This window comes from Phaethon lepturus, unplaced genomic scaffold (assembly GCF_000687285.1).
Source record: "Phaethon lepturus isolate BGI_N335 unplaced genomic scaffold, ASM68728v1 scaffold15679, whole genome shotgun sequence".
NCBI classification, from domain to species: Eukaryota; Metazoa; Chordata; class Aves; order Phaethontiformes; family Phaethontidae; genus Phaethon; species Phaethon lepturus.
Window position 1 is genome coordinate 111,252 of NW_010566689.1, and position 25,616 is coordinate 136,867.

At 38.9% G+C, this 25,616-nt stretch overlaps 1 protein-coding gene across 1 annotated transcript in view; it reads left to right on the plus strand.

Annotated features, from left to right (window-relative positions):
• CRIM1 (cysteine rich transmembrane BMP regulator 1 (chordin-like)) overlaps positions 1-25,616 on the plus strand; it is a 177,076-nt gene that overhangs the window by 98,510 nt on the left and 52,950 nt on the right. The window contains exons 5-7 of the mRNA XM_010295556.1: positions 5,273-5,394; positions 17,033-17,215; positions 21,686-21,883. Of these exons, the coding sequence (XP_010293858.1) occupies positions 5,273-5,394; positions 17,033-17,215; positions 21,686-21,883 (503 nt within the window). The remainder of the gene's footprint in view (positions 1-5,272; positions 5,395-17,032; positions 17,216-21,685; positions 21,884-25,616) is intronic.

Below are 25,616 nucleotides of genomic sequence, written 5' to 3' on the forward strand. Positions count from 1 at the left end.
TTTAGGAAAATTCTAGCTGAGGTTCTTGGGTGGAGGTGTCCCAATGGCTTTGTCTTTGTCTGAAGTGTCACTTTCTGTGTAGGCCTGGAGTTTATCTTTTCTAAGACTAGCATTTGGTTGATTCCTGAAGCTGTAGCTTGACCAGTTTAAAACTCATCATCTTGCCTACTTAACTCATGTCATGGTTTCAAGTGTAAGTAACAGGGACATAATCCTTTTCTGATTTCATGAGATTGCTATGTTAATATTTAAGTTTGCTGTATTGTCATCTCTTATACCCTATGCTTGATGATAGGGATGGTCTTGCATTTAATCTCTCTTCCTTGCCAGTAGTTCATCCAGCTTTGATAATGTTGGAGTTCTCTTCTGAAAATTCCTTACTTTACAGTATCCTTAAGTGTTTATATTGTTAATGGGTCTGTGGGAGTTTTCTCTTCTACATTTAGGTAATGTAAGTGCTAATAACGTTAATGCAAATTGTATTGGATTCCTGCAAGGCAAAAAAGGACCACGATAACATCACCACAGGAATGTGAAGTCTGTTTCAGGAATGCTTTTCTCTAGCCTCAGTGCTTCAGACATTTTTTTTTTTTCGATCCTCAAAATAAATATACCTCTCCTCAACACACCCCCGCCCCAACCTTCCCATTCACTGGTACTAAATCTTCTTTCCAGGGTGCCTGTTTTTATTTTCGTAGCCATTATGCCTTATGTCTGGAAAACCCTCTTGATCCTACCATCAAAACAGCTTCTGCAAGGCTAACCAAGCCCTTCTCTCTTCATCTGTTTAATAACAGAAGTAAATGAACGGAGATAATTAGATTTTAAATAAAAATTTCATTTACAAGTATTCAGTTAGATTCATTTTTTTTCTTCTTCCTTTTTGCACTTTTGGTGACATAAAGGAAAAAGGAAAATGATGCTATCAAAGAAAAAAGAAAAAAAAAAAACACAACAAAAAACCCCAAACAAAACCCCCTCAAACATAAAAGAAACAAGTAATGAAATTATTTCTGTTCTGGAGAACTCAAAAGCTAAACTTAAAAATCAGGCCATTTGTATTACTGAAGCAGTGACCTTCCTCAATCTGTAAAGTACTGGTTAAGGAACTTTGTCTTGTTTCTGGTTCTTTATAGACTGAAGTTTGCCTTGCTCAGTTGTTGAAATTTTTAGGATTATTGTTGTTATTACTTTTTTTTCACAGAATCATTAAGGTTGGAAAAGACCTTTAAGATCATCAAGTCCAACTGTCAACCCAACACCACCATGCCCACTAAACCATGTCCTGAAGTGCCACGTCTACACGTTTTTTGAACACTTCCAAGGATGGTGACTCTCCCCCCTCCCTGGGCAGCCTGTTCCAACGTTGGACCACTCTCTCAGTAAAGAATTTTTTCCTAATATCCAATCTAAACCTCCCCTGGCGCAACTTCAGGCCATTTCCTCTCGTCCTGTCGCTGGTTACTTGGGAGGAGAGACCAGCAACAACCTCACCACAACCCCCTTTCAGGTAGTTGTAGAGAGCGATGAGGTCTCCCCTCAGCCTCCTCTTCTCCAGACTAAACAACCCCAGTTCCCTCAGCCATTCCTCATAACACTTGTGCGCCAGACCCCTCACCAGCTTCGTTGCCCTTCTTTGGACACACTCCAGCACCTCAACATCCTTCTTGTAGTGAGGGGCCCAAAACGGAACACAGGATTTGAGGCGCGGCCTCACCAGTGCCGAGTACAGGGGCACGATCACTTCCCTACTCCTGCTGGCCACACTATTCCTGATACAGGCATTTTTTCTTTTTTAACCTGAAGAACTGGAGACAATTCCTTTTACCAGTCAGGTTGATTCTGTATTTTCAAACTTTCAGTACAGCTGTCTTCTTACTTGGGATTCTTGGTTCCTTCAAGGCCATCCCACCACCTTTTCAGGCTGCAGTCCATGAAGTCTATTGCATGACTGTTTGATTCTTGTTTTTTAATTTCTGGGCCCTCTTGTTAGGGGACATTATACTCTCTTGCAGGACTCTTCTTCCATGTTAAAAGGACATGTTCTTCTTGACTTGAGTGCTGTTATGGTATAACATCCCAAGAGACATGTTTCCTTAGAGCCTTTGCTAATAACATGTGTGACGGGCAGACAGGGAATGTCAACTTCTCGGTACCTCAAATACTGACCTCCCTTGAATCTTGGAACTTTTGGGTGCCGCCATGCTATTTGATGTTGCAGTGGTGTTGCTGCAGGCTATGTAAAAAGAGAAGGCAACGTATAAAGTTGTGTTCTCTCTGGTAAGGTTTCCTTGTAGTAACTTCTGCTGTGTTTGCTTTCCTTAGACAAGTTCTATAGGTTATAGCTGGAGCAGCTCAGAAGCAACATTGTGCCTGACTGATCAGCAGTCTGAACTGCTGAATTTTATAGAAGTTACTTTGGGAAGGACCATGGCTGCTATCACCAGCGTTATCACAGTGGGGCCTGGTGAACATCTTCACAGCTAATGCTTGATACCAAGGCTAAGATGCACCCTGCAGGTGGATAGCTGCCTGTGGTAGGGCCCAGAGCTGGGCTACGACGTCTCTGCCGTCTGTCTCTCTGCTCAAAAAGATGCTTCAGAAAAACCTAGTACTATAAAGCTCATTTTGCTCCCTCCTTGAGAGCAGGATCTCTTATTCCAGATTTCTAGTTGATGTTGTTTTGGCAGTGCTACAGCCCTGCTCGGCTACCAGAATTCCTTGAGTTTCTCCCTGAAAGATTTCTGTCTCCAAAGCAATGTTTTCCATGCTAATAGCCTGGATGATGGTCAAAGGTTTTCCTAGCAGAGCTGGCTGAAAAGACTGCAGACTATTTAAAAGTCCATCTGAGGCCATTTGCTACTTTGACATTCACCTATGCATGGATTATTTTATAACCAAATGGGAAGTCAATTTATAAAATTTTGGAGCGTGGGGTTTTGTTTGCTTGCACTGTGAAAGAGTATGCAAAGCTTTGATTACTCTGAATGGGAGGGAGTCTCTTCTGCAAAAAGGAACAGTGGCTCCCACCAATCTTTTAAACATATTTTTCATCCTTCCTTCTGGAAGATTGTCTGATCTTATGTTATTTATCTCGTGATTCATATTTTTTTGTTGTTTGGTTTTGGGGGTGGGGGTTGTTTTTGTTGGTCTTGGGGGGGAAATGAGGGGAAAAGTACAAGTTACTGATCTAATCATTTTATATTCTCCTGCAACTCAAATCATCAATGATAATGAATGTGAGGCAAAGAATAGAGAAGATACACAAGCATGTCTGAAAAATGAGATATGAGTACCGAACTCTGTAAGATTACTTACAGAGTCATCTTAAAGGGAAGCTGCTGTCACAAATCCTTTCGGTTTTTTGATCCCATGCAGTAAAAGCCATAATGCTTCTGCATTCTTTCCTTCTGCATCTCTGAAGGCAAAGGGCATACAGTAAAGAAAATAATTACATTCCCCCCTTTTTTGTGTTTACAAATAAGTTGAGAAGAAAATGTCAAAAGCAAGGGTGTCATAAATAAAACCTTGGTTTCTGTATTCTTTTGTTGGTTTAGTTCATTATCCTTTACTGTTACGGTAAGCACAATATTATAAAAAAACAAAATCCTTGAAATGCCTGTTTCAAAACTGTCACCGTACTGTAGTGCATATGTGGACATAGCGTTAAATTGCTTCACTTTATCTTGACGTGTTTAACGTTATTTGTGAACTGTGGTATAATTAATACTGGTTTTCCAAGGACTAATTTATTCCTTTATAGTAACAGGCTGCTGTAATGCAGTATTTTAAGGATCCTTTTTGGAGAGTATAATAAAGGTTCTGAGATTCCTTGACTTCACTTGTTTTTCTCCTTACAAACTTCCTTTTGAGTAACACCTTACAGGGGAGAATATAACAACATTATCTAACACTGATGAGGTTAAAGGGAGAGGTATTAAAACCCTGCTGTTGAGAGGTGGCTCTTCCTCATTTCATTGAACCCTGGTCTGAGATGAAATGGCTGTTGGGCAATTAAGGAGACACACATGGTAGAGGAGAACCAAACTCCTCGCTTTTTAAGCATAAAGAATAAGTAAATGCATGAAGTGCTGATGATGCTTCTTACTAATGAGTGATTTAATGTGGGGGTTGTCTTGGAATACTTAAAATATTTGAAAAAGTTATTAACGAGTAGAGGTCTTATTTTCATTAACTCGCAATATAGGATCTTGTGCAGAGTTCTTTTTTTACTTTTGAAATTCATGTGTATTTGTAGTATGCTAAACTAATCTACAAGTGTTTCACAAAAAGATCTGTAATTTACAATTGAGAAATTTAAGTGCTATTCCATGAAGTTGCTCATTATGATTTTTACATACTTCTCTTTGTTCATTTTGTCTTGCATTTTATTGAATCATTACTGCTTCTCCCTATAATGTGCCCATTGTGCAGGGCAAGAACTCTGTTAAATGTAAATTTATCAAAAGTCTTAAGTGTTTGACTTTTAAACTATTATGTTAATCGTAAAGCAGAGAATCTGGAAACAAATGTGACTGTTGTTTATCTAGATTTTATGTCTTCCAGTTCCTGAGGCTGCTTTCTTAAATAAGCAAATAAATACTACTTATATGGAGAAAACATTCTTTCTGTAATGATCCAATCTCTAAAAGTAACCGCTGTATTTAATATACCTAGCCTCCCTCATTATTTGGCATCTTATTTAATTGGTTCCCTCTCCGCAAACTGAGGGCAGCACCATCAAAGACCAAAAGGGAACCTGCAATTATTTTCTTTTGACTTAGATTTAATGATTCTGCATGGTCTTCCTTTCTCTTTAATTATTCGTTGTATAAAACTGGGTATAATATGGTTTCCTAATGAGAGAACATCCCTCTGATTAATGGGTGCAGTTGCTGCTATTAGTGTTTCACCAATTCAGATATTTCAGAGAGAATTGGAGGAGAAGCCTAATTTTGCAAGTCTGGAGAACACAGTTATTTTCAAACAAGTCTGTAACTACAGTTTTCTGTGATTTTACATACAACACTAGAGAAGTGTTGGTGTTGCACAGTGCCACCTTCTTGTTTGCTTGACCACCAGAGTTTGGATGGTTAAAAACTTCAGGTTGATAAGCTATCTTGGTTGTTGGGTTAATAAAAGGTGATTCTAAGATATGAATATGCTGATACTGGAACTTGTGCTCCAACTTTGTTTTCCTCTTGCTTATTCTTTCCCCTTATACATGGCTTAATTTATTTATGGGGTTTTCCTCACTGTTCTTTGGTTTCAGATGCGAGTGTCTCTCTGGTTTATGTGGTTTCCCCATGTGCGAGGCAGGCTCCGTTCCCCAGATAGTCTCGCGTGGAGATGGAACACCTGGCAAGTGCTGTGATGTCTTTGAATGTGTCAATGGTACGTGATGCTTTCTCTTGCACCTGGAAAGGAGGATTTTACCTGCCTGTGGGAGATGCTGGGCATTTGGTTATTTTTACCATGTTGCCAAGATCTAAGAGAAATAATTTTCTTGAGGTTCATTTACTAAGAGGGAACTGGAAGTTTTACTGGAGAAACTTAAGTGGGAAACTGTGATTTGTAAGTTGTCGTGTTTCTTTATTTTCTAAAGCACTTTCCCTGTGACCCAGGGAATTACAGTTTTAGCAGGAGTCCCTCACGGCATGTTTTTCAGGTACTCCTTTGCCAGTAGCAAATGCTAGAGTCCTTTCAGAAGTGAATTTTTTGCTAAAACACTGCAACTGCTTGTTGCAGTACCATAAACAAAAGCATGCTGTTTAGACTATGGGGTTCACTTTAAGAAACATTTGCAAAGCAATTTTTAAAATTGCTTTTACAACCTTTGGAAATTGTAAGTCAGTGTAAGAACAGACTGATTTGCATTCTTTGCGTCTAAGTGTTTAGAAAATGTTTTAAACATCTTGAATTTGTTAGGCAAGTGACTGTATCTTAGGACTGCTCTATGCTATAGAAATATGTATAGAAATGCATATGTGATTTATATGGTGAATTGGAAAGAGACTTAGATATTTGAATATTGGTAGCTAGAAGAGGAAAAATATTCATGAAGGGTTGCATGCTTACATAATTCCTGAGCATAAAAAGTTATATGTTGGTGTAATATTTACTAATTAGCAGTATTTAATCTTTAATCAGCAAAATTTAATCTTGTTTAGTGGTGCATGTATCATATGTTTGAAACAGGTTTTATTTTACATTCTTCATTGCATATGCACACAAACATACATAGAGAGACATTTCCCCAGGAGAATGTTTGTGATATTTACATGTAGTATTATTTTAAATATTCAAATGCTGATTCAAAAATAATACTTAGTACATTTAAAGAGATATTTATAAATATTAGCGTCTTTCATGTGAATAAAAGAATCTGTGTCAGGAGGAATCACAGATTCTTTAGCTTTCAGATTAATTCTTTCACTATTTGGGATAAGATTGTAGATACTGTAGAATTAAACGCAAGTTGCCCAATGTTTGTTTATATATTACCTGTTATACTAAAGTAATATTCATCGTTCTTTGTTTCATATTGATGTCATTCTGTTAAAGTATCATTTCTGAATTTGATTTAACAGTGTGGCACACTTCAATGCAATGTTTGATTCGGGATTGACTTTAGTTAGTACTTTGAGCAGAAGTGCAAAGCCAATTTCTGATACGATGTCTTTGCTGGTGTGAAACAGTCTCAAAGGTACAAACCACCTTGCTAACGTTCCTGTTACTCTTCAGTCCCCAAGTTATTTATGGGTACTGCAATCAAAATTGTTGCAGTATATATTATATTAGGTGTTAGGTGAGATGTTTAAATTGCCCACCTTTTTTGTCCTTAGCCGTTCTCATATCCTATTTCCAAGAAGGAGTTACATTAATTTTGGACTGAGTACTGTTGCCCTGCGTGTCATTGCTTTATTGCTCACTGTAACTCGCTCCAAAGGTTCAGCCTGCTTTTGGGTCAGGATTTCTTTTTGCCTCTCAGGCTTTCTCATTCTTAATGCTCATCTTAGTAGCCTACAAAGACAGAGTAAATGGGAAGGAAAAATAGGAGTTTTTGAAGGGAAGCTGATGCCAGCAAGGGAAGCAGAAAGGCCAGATTGGAGGAAAATAAAGGTTTGTGGAAGAGATAATCTTTTGTCTTGTTTATGTCCTTAAAAGATCAGTATTAAAATACTATAGGCAAGTATGAAAACTATTTGTTTTTTTCATAAGTTCCTCTTTAAAAAAAACAATTCTGAGAAACCTGGTCAGAAAAGTTAAATATTTGTGTTGGTGTTTCGTTTTTTTTTAAAAGGGTCATTTGTCTTTATGCTACTTAATGCTACAGTCAGATTTTAGAAAGTAATGCTGTGTGATGTCACTTGAAAGTGCTTTAAGTATATTTAGAAGTGAGAAACTTCCAGGTACAATTATTAATGATACTTCATTTTGGAAAGAGGAAATATTTATAAGCCTGAAGATGATAAATATTTTTATCGACAAGCTGGGAGCAATGGTGAAACTACTCATGAGGAGTTCTGTATTTGATGTTTGGATTGCATAGCAGATATTTGTCAAGAGGACAGGGTATTCATAGAGCTTGATCTGCACTGCTTTATAATTGGGTTTTTTTCAAGTACATTTTAGGATGGTTAGGTGGTTCTTGTATCAGGGACAAATATTGCAAGCCACACCTCTAAAACCTCTAAATTCCTAGAAAACTAATTCTGACAAGAACTTAGTAGGTAAATGACAAACTGGTAAAAAAAATATATATATGTATATATGTATAAAATCCCTACCATACTTCTGTCAGTTTAAAATGAAGAGGGTGGCAATGTTGTTTGTGAGACTGATGGTTGAGTATAATACCCAGTTCTGGTTTTTAGAAGGGTCTTGAAATACTAACAAGTGCAGAAGAGATATCCTAGATATCAGTGACAGATGGAGGAACTATCTTGCAGTGATAGGCTTAGATCAATTTCTTCACTTCATTAAAAAAAATTGCCATCTAAGTAACAAGAGCCAAATCTGCAAGATCTAGGACATGTTGTTCTCAGCAGTGAGGGTGGTTAGCTCTTGGCACAAACTGCCAGGAAGATGCTGAATTCCGTATCTTCATCCTTTCCAATTAGGATTAGATGCCTTTTTCAAGAGTGTGTTTTAATCAAATGCAAGTTAATGGGTTTATAGATGGTAAGCAGGGGAGTTGTGTTATCAGTGTTACCAACGAGTTCCAGTAGTTACTTCTGTGTTTGAAAACCTCTGATAACAGGCAAGAGGATGGAATAAAAAGGACATGCACAGTTATATCAGTATAGTTTTCCTGATGTTATAACATCTTTTTAATATTAGAATTAAATAATTCTACCAGGGGGAGGGGAAGGGACAGAGAAAAAAGCTGTCAGGAATACTACTGATCATCTGCGCTACCTTAAAATAAAGGCATCCATTACAAGTAAGTGTATGTAGACTGCAAAAAATCCGGTTTGTGTATTATGGGTAACTAAATTGTGTATTTAGGTAACCCTAATGATGTGCAGAGTGTTAAAGCAGGCCAGCCTTCTGTAATACTTACTGCAGGTATGTGCTGATGTGGCAGGTGCGGAGCTGCGCGTCCAGAGGGAGGATGGAAGGCTGCCCTGACCGTGTAGGAAAGAGGTCTGCTCCTGTGCAGAGCAGCGTGGGCTCTTGTTGAGGGGTTAGTTAATAAATAAGGGCAGCAAAATACGTGCCATGTAAAACCTCTGCAATCTGTTCTCTTTGTTGTTTGTCAGCATTCTGGGGACAGATCGGTTACTCTTTCACAAACATTTTTCCTAGATTTAATGTAAAACTGGTTGAGATGCTCTACGATATATCTGTAGATTCTGTGTGGTTATCTTTGTTACCAGTACACACTGGCTCAAACTAGCTTTTAGTTAATATGTCTTAGAAAAGCATATTAATCTGCTGGGAGAGAAACCTCTGCAGTAGTCACTCTTTGCAGATCATGGATTTGTTTTACCAGTTTGATTATAAATGCAGCAGTAAGTCAATACACTAATCATTATTTTCATGCTTCAGATGCATATTGGGTGTGTCCTTCAGCTTCCCATCATGTGTAACCTGCTGTTTATCATAATTTGTTATATAATTCTATAAACATTATTTATCACTAAAAAAATGTTTACTCCTGCTTGGAAAGGGATGTTTCAGTGAAAGTGAGAGTGTATATTGCTTTGTTTAAAGGTAGGTTATTCCAGTTGCCGTGAAGTTTCCCTACTTGCACTTACCTGAAATCTGCTTTCCGTCTGGAGGATACTAGATAGTATACGATTATTCGATACAAATTTGGGGAACATTTAAGAGAGAGAACGCCTGGATGCAGTCCTTCCCAAAATCCTGCATTTTACAGAAGTTAATTCAGAGTTTCTTCGGATCCACCCAAAATATATTACTCACCAGCATTCCTGGTGTGCTGCCTCTTCTCATAGGAGAGTTTGTAAGAAAGAAAAAAAAAAAAAAGATTCAGCATTAAGTTACAAGCATCAACAAATGAATCTAAAGAGATTGAAAGATGCACGTGCGGCAAGAGTGGAAGTGTTTGGAAACAAGAGAGTATCCAATGCCTGTTCTCTAATTAGGTATTGATGCGTGGGTCTCCTGAATGCAAGTTGTGCTACAGCATATACTGGCTGCGAGCTGGGCCTTAGAAATTTGAGAGCGCAATTACCGAGCATCCTGCAGCTGCTTCCTCGTGTCAGTCAGAGCTTCCACATCTCAGCAGGTTTACTTGAATACAGCCGCTACCTTAAAAGGGTCTCTGGTTGCTTTATGAAAGGCAGTAAATTGCTTGTGTGAGAGTGGTCCTCGTTAATGCGGCAGCGTGGTCCAAGGTCAAGGGGACCAGGCTGCTTTCTGCCACAACCACCTGCGAGCTGTGATTCGAGTCCAGCCTTCCCAGGAGCAGCTCTGGAGCCCCACTTCACGTCCCTTTCCCCCGGAGGTGAGGTGTGGACTTCCATTGCCCGGGCCGTTGAGAATGGGACTACTAGATGCATGCATGAAAGGAACTGGCATTGATCTGGTGAAGAAAGGATGACAACTTCCCCTGGGACTCAAGACTGTGACCCTTTCTATACGGCTGTGCTGATGATCACATGGTGCTATAGAAGTGATGTCCTAAATCATCAATCTCATTCACTTGGCATGACACCAATGACTTATAACCTGTGTTTTATAAGCGCTTCTGTAATTTTTTTCCTCATTTGAGGAGATACCACTGGCATAAATGAGGCATTTCTCTTTTCTGTGTGCCTCCTGGCTTGCTTCACGCTTGTGGCTCTATTACACAGTGGTACTGCATTGGAAGAGAGATTAAAATCCCCCTTTAATCACACTTCATGTCTCCTGTTGATGCACTTACTCCTCACAGCAATTGCTGTTCCATTATTAAGCTCATGGTGTGGAAAAGGGTAAAGGTGATTCCACTATTTCTAAAGGGAAATAAGAATCACCTGTTTCTAAAGGGAATATCAACAAGTACTGAATGAATTTGATGGGGAATATCAGGTCAGCAAGGAAAATCTTCACGAAAGAAGGAAGAATGGAGTTCAAATGAAACACCTCACAGACACCAGCTAATTCCCATGGAATTCCCATTATTTATTGCACTAATCCTGACAGAACTTATATTGCACTCTCATTAAACTTATTTTCCATGTGCTCTTAAAAAATAAGGATTTGACCAAGGTAGCAGTCTGTCCCAGAGCAGAGAACTGAATGTAGTCCTGATCCTAATTAAACATTACTGCATATTTCTGTCTGGACATCTAAAACCATAGAATTTTGTGGTGGACTTTAAATAGACACCTGCTTAAAAATAACCAGATGCAAAATGCAGCTTGCGAGGAGCAAAAGGTAACAAGCTGGTAAGTAGTAAAAGGAAGATTAATATTAAAGGAGGGTAATCTGATGACAAAAAGGTAGAGAGATTTAGTGGTTGTGGGGTGGGGTTTTCATTCTTGGTTTGCTTGTTTTTTCTTCTGTCAGAACATTTGAACAGTGTTTGAAAATCATGGCTAATCACCAGCCACGGTATGTGAATTTTGTCTAGTATGGTGAAAAAGTGGATCAGTCTGACAAACCAAGTCAAATGTTTTAGATCCTCTGAACTTGGTTTATACTTACCGTAGTCCAAGTGGGAAAAGCATCTGAAACAATGCAAGTCATTGCCAGTTACATTTAAAACAGGAGGCAAAAGAAAGATGTAGAAAACTGAAGACCAGTCAAAAGGCCAGTCAACCCAAAATTCCTGGTAAAGATATTCAGTCTATAGATGCATATAAATAAATAAAAAGTAAATCAATAAAAGAGGAGGGGCAGCAATTGTTGGGGCCACAGCTGGATGTGAAACCAAACTCAAAGCTTTTACAGTGGTTCACCATGAGAGGGTCAATGCGTGGTAGAGACCAAGTTTTAAATAACATAAGGACAAAGTCTAACTCACTTCTTTCATTCATATCACTTAATGAAAAACAAGATGCTAGATAGGTTCTGTGGAACTGTTGGTATGTCACATACAAAGAATATTAAATGCCAGATGGTGCAGTTCTGTCTGGTTTTAAAAGTTAAAAAAAAAAAAAAGTAAGTATTTCCAGTATTTACTTTGAAGTAGTAATGTTTTTTGCCAAAGTGATTTTTCTTGGTAAGCTAGTGTCTTCAGTAATGGTCTGACTCACAGATACTTCTAGATGCTTAAACTTGGACAAGGTTACCAACGCTTTGGAGGACGAGGTTAGAATTAAATATTTTTCTCAGACTGGAAGAAACGGTTAGACCTGTTACAATGCTAAACCACAGCCCTGTGTAACAGGTTTGGGGATTCTTTTTTCTTGCCATTTTTAACTTCTCTCATGCACTGGAGGCTTACCACAGATACGTACTGGCAATGAATGATGGGCTATGCCAGTACCTTTTAGTGGTGCTGTGTCCTGGTAACACGCCCAGGGCTACGCTGATCACAACATGTATTTTCTCCTGTGATAGACTGACGGGGACTACTGGGATTTAACGCACTCCTCTGCTGTGCAGAACACGGCTCGCTTCCAAGAACTGCTTGGCAATTTTTATCTAGAAAATCTGTCACTGATTGGGGGTTTTAGAGCCCAGCCATGGCCCACGGTGGCCCCAGCTCCTCCTTTGGCTTTCCTGGTGGTTTTCTGTGGTAGGGCTGTAACCTACTGCAGGATGTTAAAAAGTGGCACTGCTGAATTTCTGGAAGGAGGTACAGACAAAGGGGGGATAGCCTAGAGGGAACCCATAGAAACAAACACTGAAAAGCATGACCTGATAAAGAAAAAATAAAACTGAAAGAAATGCGTGCATTTTATCTCTAAGAGAGGATGGAGGCAGGGACACCCAGGATGAGTCCTCTTAGTAACAAATTTGCACATTGGAGGAAGGTAAAAAACAGTAGGACTATTTTTTCATATACCTCAAAGATGGGAAAAGTAATGAAACTTGGGAAATCTCCTTTTTGTTTGTTTGCCATTTCTGTCTAACTTGTATTACCCTTGCTGTGATTTGATCTTGGAAACAGTAGTTAAAACTGTGGAATTGTTTAATAGGCAGGTTGCAGTTTCTCCATTACCAGAGGCTTTAAAGAAAAGATTAAGCTGGGAATGTGTCGGGTAGAGCTGATTCGGTTGGGGCGTCTTTCCCTGCTCTTTTCCATGATGCAATCTCCACCCAATACAGTGATAAGTCTTCTGTCTTTATGGGGAACACCTCACAGTCTTGTCTACCGTGTGTAAAAAAAAAAAAAAAGACACATATCAACCTATAAAAGAGCTGTCTTCTGAAGCTGCCTGAAGGTTACTGGATTGGGATCTGCTATTGAGGTGGACAGAAAATTTTAAGACTGTTGTTGAAAGTCAGCACTATACAGAGATTGTGGCAACTGGATGTAAAAGTGTTTCTAATGTGATGATACGGACTTTCTCTGCTAGAAACCTTACTGTAAAAATCTGATTATTAATGGTCCTGCAGTTGTGTTAATAGGGTATACACTGCACTAAACAGGACAGCCTGAAGAGTAAGAACTCAAATATTTTTTTACTACCTAGCTTGTTTTTATATTTTTGCAAGGAAACAAAAGCATACAGTGTGTTGTCCTCTAACGTGGTTATGGGCCATGAAGACAGTTCCAAAGAAATGTCTCCTCCTTTTGAAACTCCTTATCAGCACGGTTTTTTTAAAAACAGAAAGCTTTTCTGTATTTTGTTTATTAGAGACAGAGGATTCAAGTTTATGAGTTTCCTTCCCTTTAATTTAATTGAAAGTTCACAGCACTTGCCCCAGTTCCTTCCAAGAGTCTGGTACAAATCCTTCTGTACGCCGAAGAAACGTCGGAAGTGCTGGAATCACAGACCTTTTAATCCTTTAAACAACAGAAAATTGTTTTGAATCTCGTTTCCGCTTCAGGAGGGCTGGAATTTCTGATACTACAAAAGAAAATGCCCAAGCTTGCCTACAGACAGCTGATGCCTGAAGCATCTCATGCGCTCGGCGTAACCGTGTGCAGAATGGCTGCCTCGCAAGGGATGGATTCACAAACTTGCACGTGGTTCTGAGCTGTTCCGTGACGCTAATCAAAGAAAACCACAAGTATTGGGAAACTACAGAAATCTCAATAACAGAAGTTTTATTTTGGGCTAGTTCAGCCAATAGAACAGTGTTTAATTAGATTTAAAAGTATGAGGTAAAATACCTTAGAAAACTGATTTGAGAAAACAGATTGTGCCTGTTTGCAGTTCAGATTGGAGATAAAGGTCTTAAGAAATAAGCACAGGTTGCGTCTGTGTAGTGTGAGGCTGTGTGTTTTGCTGCAACGCTGACTTTTAGCGCTCTCGCTCCCAGAACAAAAAGGCTGTGAGATCTGTAGACCTAAATTTGTGCCAGAACTATTTCTCATTTAACTCTGTGGCAGGAACTTTAATGCCAAATCAAGAATCAAGTCCAGTCTCTTAGTCATGCTTAACTTTTATATAGGAGCAGAGATGTGATGTCCTCTGTCCTTCCCCAGCCAGTATAAACTAAGTATTGCTCTGGGTCCCGTCTGCTCTGTGGTAGCTCCTTTCACAGGTGGGTCAGTCTTGTGTTACTGGGTTATCTGATAGCTGGCAGACACTGAATTCAAGTTCATGAATCCATGGCTTGGGTGTCTCTCGTGCCCACTGTTGCGTTGTGGTAGTCTGCATCAGCAAAGGATTTGGGGTTTCGGATACGTTCAAGCGCTTTGTGCTGTGAAGGTCAGTCAATTTAAAGTACTTTGTCACGCAGCAAAGTTTTGGTACCTGAAGAATTCTACCTATAGTATTCTCTTTATTGGCAGAACAGTGGATTCCTGGTTACTGGCCTTTAAAAAAAGACGCATTTATTTAATGTTATTTTTATGTTCTTTCACTCCTTTGTGGCTGCCATACATAGATCAGTAAGGCAATAAATCTAGCAATTTAAAAAAAAAAAAAGAGAGAGAACTGAGACAATCTTTCAGCATATCTTGGTGGAAGACATGCATCGTTAGAGTTCCACAGCGTGGTGCTCACTCTTTCATTAAGCTCCCACTTCGTAAGTATCTGAAGCTAGAATTCTTCATTTAGTGCTTGTTTTGGCTTGACCGAGTCTTAAGACTGCTGTCTTACATATGGTTTTAACACAAGTAATCCTTGTGTGGTAGATGGATGTATAGGCTTAGGTCAGTAGTTTAGTATGAATGTACACACTACCTACCATAAATCTGGACAGTTAAAATACACATACAGTGAAATTCTGTGGTGGTTTTCATTGTAGGAATGAAACATACTGTTTCCTTTTAGGATTTAGAGTTCCTTGCTTGGTCTTGTTCAGACATTTTAAAAATGAATGGTAATTCATGGAAGAACAATGTTTCTACTTCTAACTAGGCAGGAATTCCGATCTACTGTTTGGGGAGGGAATCAGTAAAAATCTGGAAAGCTGTTATCAAAACAGTGAAGTCCGAAGCAAATGGATTAAAGGCCTTTTGAGTTGTGTTGGCACTCTTTCCTTTTTGAGAAGGTTTTTAGACTAACAGCTTGAGCTACATAAACTTGAAATTTTTCTCAAGTGTTTGTTTATGTGAATTGCTTTCTAATGAGGTCATAGCTGTTTTCCCGGACACAGTGGTATTTCCTCCTCTCACTTTTTTTTTTTTTTTTAAATGCTGCTTTCTACATTATGCCTTGAAGACAGAACAGGCATATAAAAATCAAACATTGCTCAGGATACTTCCAAGTTTCAGCTCTAATGCTTTACAATCATATTAAATGACTCGAGGCTGGAGCTCAATGTAAGTCTATGAGGAAAGAAATACTAGAGTCCCCAAAATGCTTTAGAGTTCTAAAGAAAACCTGTTTCATTGTCAAGAGTAACTCAGATAAAAAATTTTTAGCCCCAGAGTAAGAGGATTGGGGTGGGTGGAAAGGAATCTTCTCTCTGTGAGATTAAGCACTAACCAAAAAAGAAAAATCACCTGACTACAAAGTGTGGTTTTCAGTTTTCAACCTTATGTGGCTGGGCATTACACATGTAAGTAAGTAGATAGTCTTTTGCATGTATTCTACAGAAATCAGCAACACAGGCAATTTCCCTTTCTTTCCTTTGCTATATTTAGATTAGATGTAATGAAATGTGGTTTCATCTACAGTTTGGTAATGTTTTTAATTTTGACCTTATTGCTGAAATAAATAGCTTCCTGTTTGTAGAACCTCTGGCTTTTAAGACTGCTAGATTCGCAGCTTCTGAAAAAATACATCTGTTTACTAGATACTCTTTTACTTCAGGTAGCTGTTTTCAGGTATCTTGGGCTAGTGTCATAGAAGGCCAAAAAGTTTATTTTAGAGTGGGGAAGAGGGAGAAGGCTTAAGTCATTGAGTAATGTAGTGATGAAAATGTGAAGTCATGATTTCCTAATGACTAATGTGGTGTATTATAGTTGAACAAAAATTTGGAGTATTTCTTCTACGGTGTCTTGAGTCACAACGATTCAGCCCGGAGCTGTGGAGCTGCATGGTGGGGTGTGTGTGTGTCAGGCTGGTTGAACAGGATACGCTCTGCTGGCAGTAGGTGGTGGAGGTTCATCTGCTTCATAATCTGGAACCAAACCTCTCTGGTATAAAAAGAAAAGAAAAAAAAAAGTGGTTAAATCTGCAAACTGTTTCATTGTTTTAGTTAGCATCTTTTTTTTTTTTTAATGCTAAAAAAGTAAATAGGCAATGTCCTTCCCAAAATACTTAGGAATTTTCAGAGGCTTTTAGTTTCCCACGAAGTTTGGATTTAATTATACGTTAGGGCTTTGCTGTAGATGGAGGCATACAAGAAATAGTCATCTTGTGTTTCTGAAACACTGAAGTGGTTGCATAAATATTTATTACAATTGAGGTTATTTTCTGTAGGGAGTATAAATGTGAACTGACTAGTACAGCTCCAGGTTGCTTGAACTGGGAAGTATTCAGTTCTGCATAACAGATCATGCAGTCACAAAATACATTTCTAGGGGGGTATTTTAAGCATATCTCTATGGATTGGACAGCTTTGGTGCAATTTATCCACCTGTGTACAGAGTCCTGCAGAAAGGAAGATTACGCTTAACAAACATCAGAAACTCTCCTCTTACAACAGAAAAATCTATTGCTTCGTGTGCTGAAATTTGAAGTAGCTTTTGGCTCATCCAGAATGAGAAATAAGTAACACCTATGAAGAAATACCAGTGCCTTAACCTTCCTTCAGTATTTTAATTTTTAAAATGGAGGCTTTTAACTGTAAATAATTGCTCTGAAAGTAATTTTTAATAGCATTTTATTTTTTTCCATTGTTGAAACAAACAATAAAGTACGCCGTTTTTAAAAATACGTATTTGAGTTTAAAAAATGCAAGAAAAAACAGCTGCCTCTTTATATCCGTTTTTGTCAGTAGCAACATGAGTTTAACTATTTCCCATTTATCAATGTGTGTAAAATACTTTTTTTCAATCTTCTTTCAGAAGTGAAGCCAACTTGCATATTTAACAGCATGGAATATTATGATGGAGACATGTTTCGAATGGATGCTTGTCGTTTCTGTCGGTGCCAAGGTGGAGTCTCTATCTGTTTCTCTGCCCAGTGTGGTGAGCTACACTGCGACAGGTACTATGTGCCAGAAGGAGAGTGCTGCCCAGTGTGTGAAGGTACAGTATCTTTTTAATGCTGTTTGCTTATTAATTCAGCTGCTTTTGTTCATTTGCTTTTCAATGCAAATGAGCAAACAAGCGCTTTATTTTGTTCTCATAAAGTTTGCAGATTCCTCCTTAATTCAGTTTATTTTCACATTTTTGCTGTGTCTGTGCCATCTTGTTTTTTGCAGTGCTTCTCTGATGTTGGCACTCTGCCCTTTTTATATAGAGCTGTTTGGGTTTCCTTTCCCTCCTGCGCCAGAACTTCCTCAGACACGGTCAGGTGTGCAGTACTTTTTTGGGGGCCTTCTTCCCAAAGGACAGAAGAAACTTTTCCCGATTTCTGCACCAGGTATTTGGACAGGTTTCTACAACGCAGCAGTGGTGGCCCTAAGGCACGTTTCCACTGCTTTGCAGGCTGCTTCTTCCAGCCGTGTTCTGTTCGGCTAGAGCAACGCATACACCGACTCCCCTCTACAGTTACGGCAAAGAACTGGGGCAGTAATCGGACTTTGATGTTTTTCTCTTCCTCCTTTGCCCTGTTTGACAGCCGCCTTCTCTGGTTGCTGGGCCTGCAGTCCTCCTGAAAAGGATTCTGTGGGAAATTTCATGTTGACCCTCTTGCTTACGCTAGAAAATATTTGACACCTCTTCCACTAGAATGCAACCAGGATTCCAGCAGAGGGAGGTGGGGCTGGTGCTCTGCACTTGGGTCTTGCCCCAGTGCGGGTCACGACATAGACAAGGGCCTGTGAAGTGCTCCTGGTGCCTGGGTTTAAAGGTGAACGTAGGAATGACTTCCCAATAAGCAAAATAAGCTGGAAACCTCAAATCTCTTCCTAAGAGGAGAGGAATCTGATTATTAACATCACTTTCAGACACTTCGTAGTGTACTTGATTTCAGTGTTCCTCTAGTTCCTTGCAGGAGCAAATAAGCCAAATGGTCCATTTTAGCTGTGCTCCATTCAAACACAGAATTATGAAGTAAAGAACCTCGTAAAAATTAGTCTAAAAGAGGCAGCTATAAGAGTTTTACCTTCTCAGTCAGCACAGGATCTAGTGAGAGATAGTGTTTTGGTGGCTTGTTTTGTTACAAACTATTGCAAACTTCTTCAGAGATTTAAAAAAAACCCAGAATCTGGATAATGAAATATCAGAGTGGGTAAATTCAGAAGTAGGAAGTAATTCTTTAAAGAGTATTTGTATTTTTATATATTTTAGTGTATCATTTCATATCAGATAGGTTGATACATGGTGTTCACATGTTGAGAAGTTGAAACACAAATGCTGTAGGCTTAAATATTCTAAAGAGATAGCAGTCCATGTTTGCCCTGTGTTTAAGATCTGGTCCAGATATTCATTGCTCACTATAGTTGGAGACAGGATGCTGGACTTCTTGGTCTTTCCTGGTACAGTTGTGCCTATGCTTTTAAGAGCCTTCAAGCTGTGGGGGGAAAAAAAGATTCAGTGTTATAGCATCATTTAATGACAGAATGAAAAAATTTAGAGAAGGCAGGTCTAATGTGGTGAAACCCTTACTGAGGAAGTGCAGATCCACTCCTGAAGAAATTGCTATATGCGCTGCTGACTTCATAGAATATGTGAAATTGGTTGTTTTTTCCTGTAATTATTACTTTTTTACTTACGTGAATATTCTGAGATTGGCATTATGAAATCATTATGACAATGTGTATAGATACATAAACAGTGCATCATCAGCTCTGTCATACTGAGATGTAGATGCTGATTTTCCACATTGGACTTACAGTTCTAGATATGTCTGTCATCCTCTTTGGTGATTTAAATACTCAACTATCTTATGATTTATCAATAAATTGCTCTGCCATATCATCATACAGTGTAAAAAGTTGATTCTTCATTTTTGCAGCCTCTGAATCGGACTATCAAGAAAACCTGTTAACATTTCATTTTGGGTTTGATGAGTTGGTATCTGTTAGGCCTGCAGTAGGAATTTCTTCTTAAGGCAGGTCCTTAGTAGATAGAATAAAATGGATAATGACTTCTAATTATCGAGTACAATCTACTTTTTCGCATAATGGCTGTGGTTTAATTTCTGCTCAGCTGAGATGCCAATTTACACAGTCTTTTATCAAATCATCCAGCACTGCTTGACTTGCTTATTTCTGTTGCATGCTTTTCTGATAGGGCTTGTAGCACTAAATCAAGCCAGCAGGTCGAGGGAGGGGATTCTGCCCGTCTATTCCGCTCTGGTGAGACCCCACCGGGGGTCCTGCGTCCAGCCCTGGAGCCCTCAGCACAGGAAAGACATGGACCTGTTGGAACAGGTCCAGAGGAGAGCCACGAAAATGGTCAGAGGGCTGGAACACCTCTCCTGTGAAGAAAGGCTGAGAGAGTTGGAGTTGTTCAGCCTGGAGAAGGGAAGGGTCCGGGGAGACCTTATTATGGCCTTTCAGTACTTAAAGGGGGCTTATATGGAAAGATGGAGACAAACTTTTTACAGGGCCTGTAGCGATAGGACAAGGGGTAATGGTTTTAAATTAAAAGAGGGTAGATTTAGACTAGACGTAAGGAAGAAATGTTTCACAATGAGGATGGTGAACCACTGGCACCAGTTGCCCAGAGAGGTGGTAGATGTCCCATCCCTGGAGACATTCAAGGTCAGGGTGGTCGGGGCTCTGAGCAGCCCGATCCAATTGCAGATGTCCCTGCTCATTGCAGGGGGGTTGGACGAGGTGACTTCTAAAGGTCTCTTACAACCCGAACTAGTCTATGATTCTATGATCAAGGAAGTCTGATTTCTCACTTCTGGATGATTGGATAATAAGATATATGTTGTTTATTTTCCTGGTTCCTTTAAAAAGAAAAAAGAAAGCTCTGATTGTCTTTCTGAATAACTCATGTTATGTTAGGTGATGCCTAAATTGGTAAGGTAAGTCTTTTAAACGGGCAGAATGTATGTGCAGCAGTCCACCCATTCACGCTTTTCCAGTTGGTGAAGAGGTGGCATTTTTTTTTGTACCTGTTCTCTTTCTGTTTGATTATTTTATGACTGATTTTCAAGGTGATTAATTTTTTCCTACTAATGTTTTCTTGATGATAGAAATATAAAGAAATATAATGCGTTCTTCTTTTCTGCAATAATTTTAAATGGCAAATGGTAGATTTCCTGTGCATTGTTCAGTACAGGCACAAGCCCTTCTTGCCTTAGCTCCAGGAAGAATTTTTTCTCAAAGTCCTGTAGGATTCCCCAGCATTAGGAAATGTAATTTGCTGGACTCAATTTATAGCTTTAAATACTACTGACCTTTCAAGAGTACCAGGAACTTTGTGCTTTGACTGACATAAAAGACTATTGCAAATAACACAAGTCTTATATGGCTTTTCTGTGCTTTCTCTGTATTCCTCTGTCAGTCAGAATCCCATACCTGAGTTGAATGATAAAATTCACTTCATTTGTTTGTGTATGATTTGATTTTGGGCTAGGTCAAAATAGTTAATTGCAGATGCAAGGTAATCCTAAAACAAGAAAGGTGTTAAGTTAAGAGATCAGGAAACATCTTAATTTTTAAGTGTCTTCCCAAACACCTGTGTTTTGTGTTGGCTTAACCCATTTTGCTAAAACTGGGACTATCACTAAAACTCAGGATGGGAGTGAATGCCAGGTAGAGGTGGAAGTTGTGCGCAGTTTCACTGTGAATCTTCACAGTTAGCATATACAGAGTCACATTATTTATTGTCGTGAAACATGATGAGAAATCTTACGTAAAGTATATCCCCCAAACCTCTGTTATGTAAATACCCCGGTCTTAATTTGATGGCTAACAGGTAAATGGGCCCTGTAGCTTTTAACGGTGAAAAGCTCCAACTGAAAAATGAAATTGAAAACTGAGCTAGCTAATCTGTGCAGGAAAACTAGTACATCTCCAAATCTGTGATGAGATGTAGCCTGAGGAAGACTCCTTGTTCCAGCAGGAAATGTGCCAGAGGTCTCATCTATAAAAGTGTGGTGCGATGCTGACAGGAGTTTTTCCGGCGGTTCAGTGAGGTGTTTTCAGTTCCCCTCAGACTTGTTAAGTTGGTACAAAAAATGTATCAATAGAGCTAAGATCAATTTTGTTTTGAAGAATAAAATCAGCAAATCCAAAAATTAAGCCTGTTAAAATACATGACTCAGCCATTTGTAGATCCATTTTCCATTCTAGATCTGCTTGTTGCATACAAAATTTGAGGTGAAATAGTTATAAATATCTGAATTTATGAATGTTCAGTAGAAGTTGACATAACTTTTTCAGCAGTAGATTTCAGTATTGAAATACCTACATTGTTACCTGTCGTCTTTTATCACTGTATACCACAGTGTGGTTCTTTTAAGCTTTGATAGTGGCTGCACTTAACCCTTTCAAAGTAATGTGAAATCACGGTATATATGTTATTCATATATAAAGTTTAGGCATAAAAGGGAAGATAAAACTAACTGTTCTCTCGCAATTCCTCTCATTTCAGACCCAGTTTACCCAGTAAATAACCCTGCTGGCTGCTATGCCAACGGTCAGATCCAGGCTCATGGAGACCGCTGGCGAGAGGACGACTGTACTTTCTGCCAGTGCATCAACGGAGACCCGCACTGCGTTGCAACGGCCTGCGGGCAGAGCTGTCTAAATCCCGTTAAAGTCCCTGGGGAGTGCTGCCCAGTTTGTGAAGGTAAGATTGGTGTTTCCTCTATTATGGTTCAGTACGTCATGGCTGCTGCTTACCTGGTAATTCCTGGTTTACTTTAAAATTTGGGAGGGTTGAGGTTACTGGTACAGCATTGCCTGTGACTGAATAAACTAGTGAGGGTGGAAAAAATAAGCGTGGTCTAACTACACCTGTATATGGCAATGCACAATGCTCTCTCGGCCCAGAAGAGTGTAGTAAGAGGTCATTTAAGGTCAGCATTGTTCACTGATTTTACTCTTGGTTGTTCTTTTCCCTCCAGTGAGAGAAGGATAGACAAATGTCTCTGTTTTCCTGTTCAAGACTGGAGAAAATGGATGAGACATAATTGAATTAAATGCTTATCTATATCTGACTGAGATAATTATGATGAACCACGGGAAGCAAACACAGGGTAGCGCATAGGCTTCCTTCATTCATTACTAAAGGTTGCAACACAGCCAAGCTGGTGCTTCATTAACAGGCACACTAATGCCTGTATGGTACTTTCAGGACACAAGTTAGCTCGTCTGGACTAGGTTAGAGGTAATTCTGGGCTATAACAGTTTTAGTGTTAGAAGCAGAAGTAGCTGGCAACTGCTCAAGTCCATAAAAAGTTGTTTTGCTGTTGGGGCGCAGGGAGGGGAGGGGACATGTTAACGTATACTTATGACACAAATTATGTCACATAGATCGAGACTGACAAAATAGCACCATGGAATCAATAGTCAGATGAGATTCTTGTGTCACCTTAATTATATTTTCTCAGAAAATAATCTAACCTGTTATTTTGTTTGTCATGTTAGCTGTTGTATGATGTACACTTAATTGTAGTCATCTGGTTTTGAGTGTGTCATCTGGAGGACAGTAATACTGAATTGTATTTTGAGCAACTTCCTAAATTTTAAGCTTAAAAGCGTTACATTTGACTTGGTGTTTCTTTGATAGTACATACTGCCAAGTAAACAATCAAGGGGTAATGAAATTACGTAAGTAATGGAACCAGCAATTAGTTGAAGTAGTTTTAGTTCATGCTGGGAAGAGATTTGAGCATACTCTGGTACCAGTGGTCAGAGGATACCTGAAAACACAGTTGAATCTTCTTTCTTCTCTTCCCTCCTCCACAGCAAACCAACCCAAGCAAAACAGATCATTATGGTCCTTAATGCCATGTTGTTTAATCTCAGAAATTTAGATTTGGGAATACTTCAAGGATCAAAAATCTGGACTGGTAAAACTGAGCAGTGAGTGCAGATAATAGGACCCAAGATATATATAAAAAAAGTCATTTTCAAGAAGCAGCTTCAGATGACTTTATGAGAAATTACTTCAGCATGTGAGACTTAACAATTTAGCTTGCAATAATAATAAATAAATAAATCCCTGAGAAATTAATCAGTCAAGGGTACCAGTAAACTTCTTGAAGTTATGTTTTAGGGCATAAAACAAGCTCAAGGCTGTTAAGCCTTGTGATTAGCAGCCTGAATAAAAATATTTACATATATTGGAGATCAAGGTATTACCAAAATGGAAATTTGTTAATTAAGGAGACTTGTTTGTCTTGCTGAATCTGTTAATGTTTTTCTTTGAAAGCCTGCATTAAGAAAATCCCAGAACATTAGGAAAAAATAATAATCTGTTGGATATCTGCATATTGTGTGTTTTTAAATTATTTTTGATAATCAGTGTTTGAGCTGATGGCAGCAGAGACTTGTGCATTAACCAGAGACTTACGGCCCACCTCCAAGGTCAGATAGCACCATGTGTCATAAAATCTAAATCTCAGATTAATAGTGTTTGTTTTAACTTGGAGTTTGATGCATGGGTAGAAAAAAGTACTGTGTACTTTGTTTGCAATACAGCTATTGCTTGCTAACCCACTAGGCAAAGGACTACTTAGATCTCTGTTCTCTGGTTTTCTCCTTGTAGTAGGACTGAACTGGGGAAGTATGTATGCCATGGGAAGACAGGCTTTAAAACATTGCTTCCTTTGCACATCTTACTGTCCTGAGTTTTGGTTATATAGTTTTAATAACAACATGGTCCTGTCTGAAATATTGTTTTGTTTTTGTGGTCGTTCAGCCAGCTGACATCTCTGTTCTCTTATCCAGGTAGGCTGTGTGGGTTGGTGCTCCTTGCACTTTTTAATTAGCGTCTCACTCATTTTCCTAAGGGACATTCTGTTGACAAGGTTCTGCTTCCAATACCTAGTATGTTGTCAGTGACCTGCAGGGATCAGGGGAGAAGAAAGTCCTGGCTGGGAAGTTGGCTGACAAATCAATCCTTTGATTTTAATGTTACTAATGAAAAAAATGTGCAACATGTTTAGTGAAGATCTACAAGCAATAAAACACATTCCGGGCACAGTTTTTCTTAAGAGAACTTAAGAACCTTCAGTGTCAGCCATATGATGCTTTTCTGCATACTACCCCATTAAATCTGCATATCTGTAGCTTAACCTTACTTTTGCAGTGTAGTGTATGAGCAGAAGCGTCAACTGAATGGAAGCTCAAACATAACTAATGTTGCACTAATAGCTTAAACCTGCTGTCCTGTGCTCTCCAGTCTGTCCTCCTTTTTTGCCATCCTTCTGCATCTCTTACCTCCTGCTGTTCAGCCTGGAAGACCAAAATCCATATCTAGTGTGGGCTAAGTTCTGGGATCACTGACATTATATAGTATCATACTTTCAACTATGCAAGTTATTCCACAAAGGAATTCAAGGCAGAAAGCAGCATAACTTCATGATATGTCCAATAAGTAGGCAAAATTAATGTAAACCTAGTGGGTGATTTTGAGATAGTAATTTACTAGTGATTGTAAGGATAAACACACCTCACTTTACACTTTTCTTTTGAATGGCTTCCAGTTCTCATGCACATCTCAACTCATGCTGTAAAATGTTCAAACCGTAGAGAATATACCATAGTGAAATAATGTTCTGTTTGTAGACCAGTTTAAAATGACTGAGTATAGTAATTCCGACATTGTATTATACAATTTTATCATGAATATACTTTCTGCCGTTACACATATAGTATGTTAGATTTCTTAAGCCGTAGCTCTTACTTTTTGCATGAACAACTTCACTTTTTTGGGACTAGTGCGGAATGTAGGGAACAATTATTTTTCTGCTAGTATCCCAATTATGCTTCAGCTCTAAAGCAGGAAGAAGACTGATGCCTGCTGAAAACTATTATTTTTGTCAATTTAGTTGCTGATGGACCAAGTCAAGCCCATATTTCCATTTAAAAATAGGCCTTAGATGAAAGATAATAAGGCAGACACTTCATGTGCTTATCACTATTTTTTAAGTATGCATTTATTTCTCATCAGACTTCTGTTTACATGTAAAAAAGATGCAGCTTACCAGTGGCCAGGTTCATTTGTGTGAACTTACTTTAAGCATGTCAGCTATTAGCTCTTTAGTATGTGGAACAAAATATTTAGTCAAAGGTGTTTCTATGACTTATTTTGGTTTGAGTGTTGAAGAACAGAGTGATTTGTGGGATATGAAACTGATGGACAAATTCTAATCAAACCTGCCTGTGGATCTGGCATGGCTGAAGCTCATCCAGAGTAAAGGGTTATTAGTATTAGTCACTTCTGACTTACCCTGTTCTGTCGTCCATCTAAATGCTGCTACACCTACAGTTCTGCCAATTCAGTTATTTCCTGGCTGGTTTATAATCAGTTTCAATGAAAGGAAATATCTATTCCCATAGGTAAGTTTGCATTC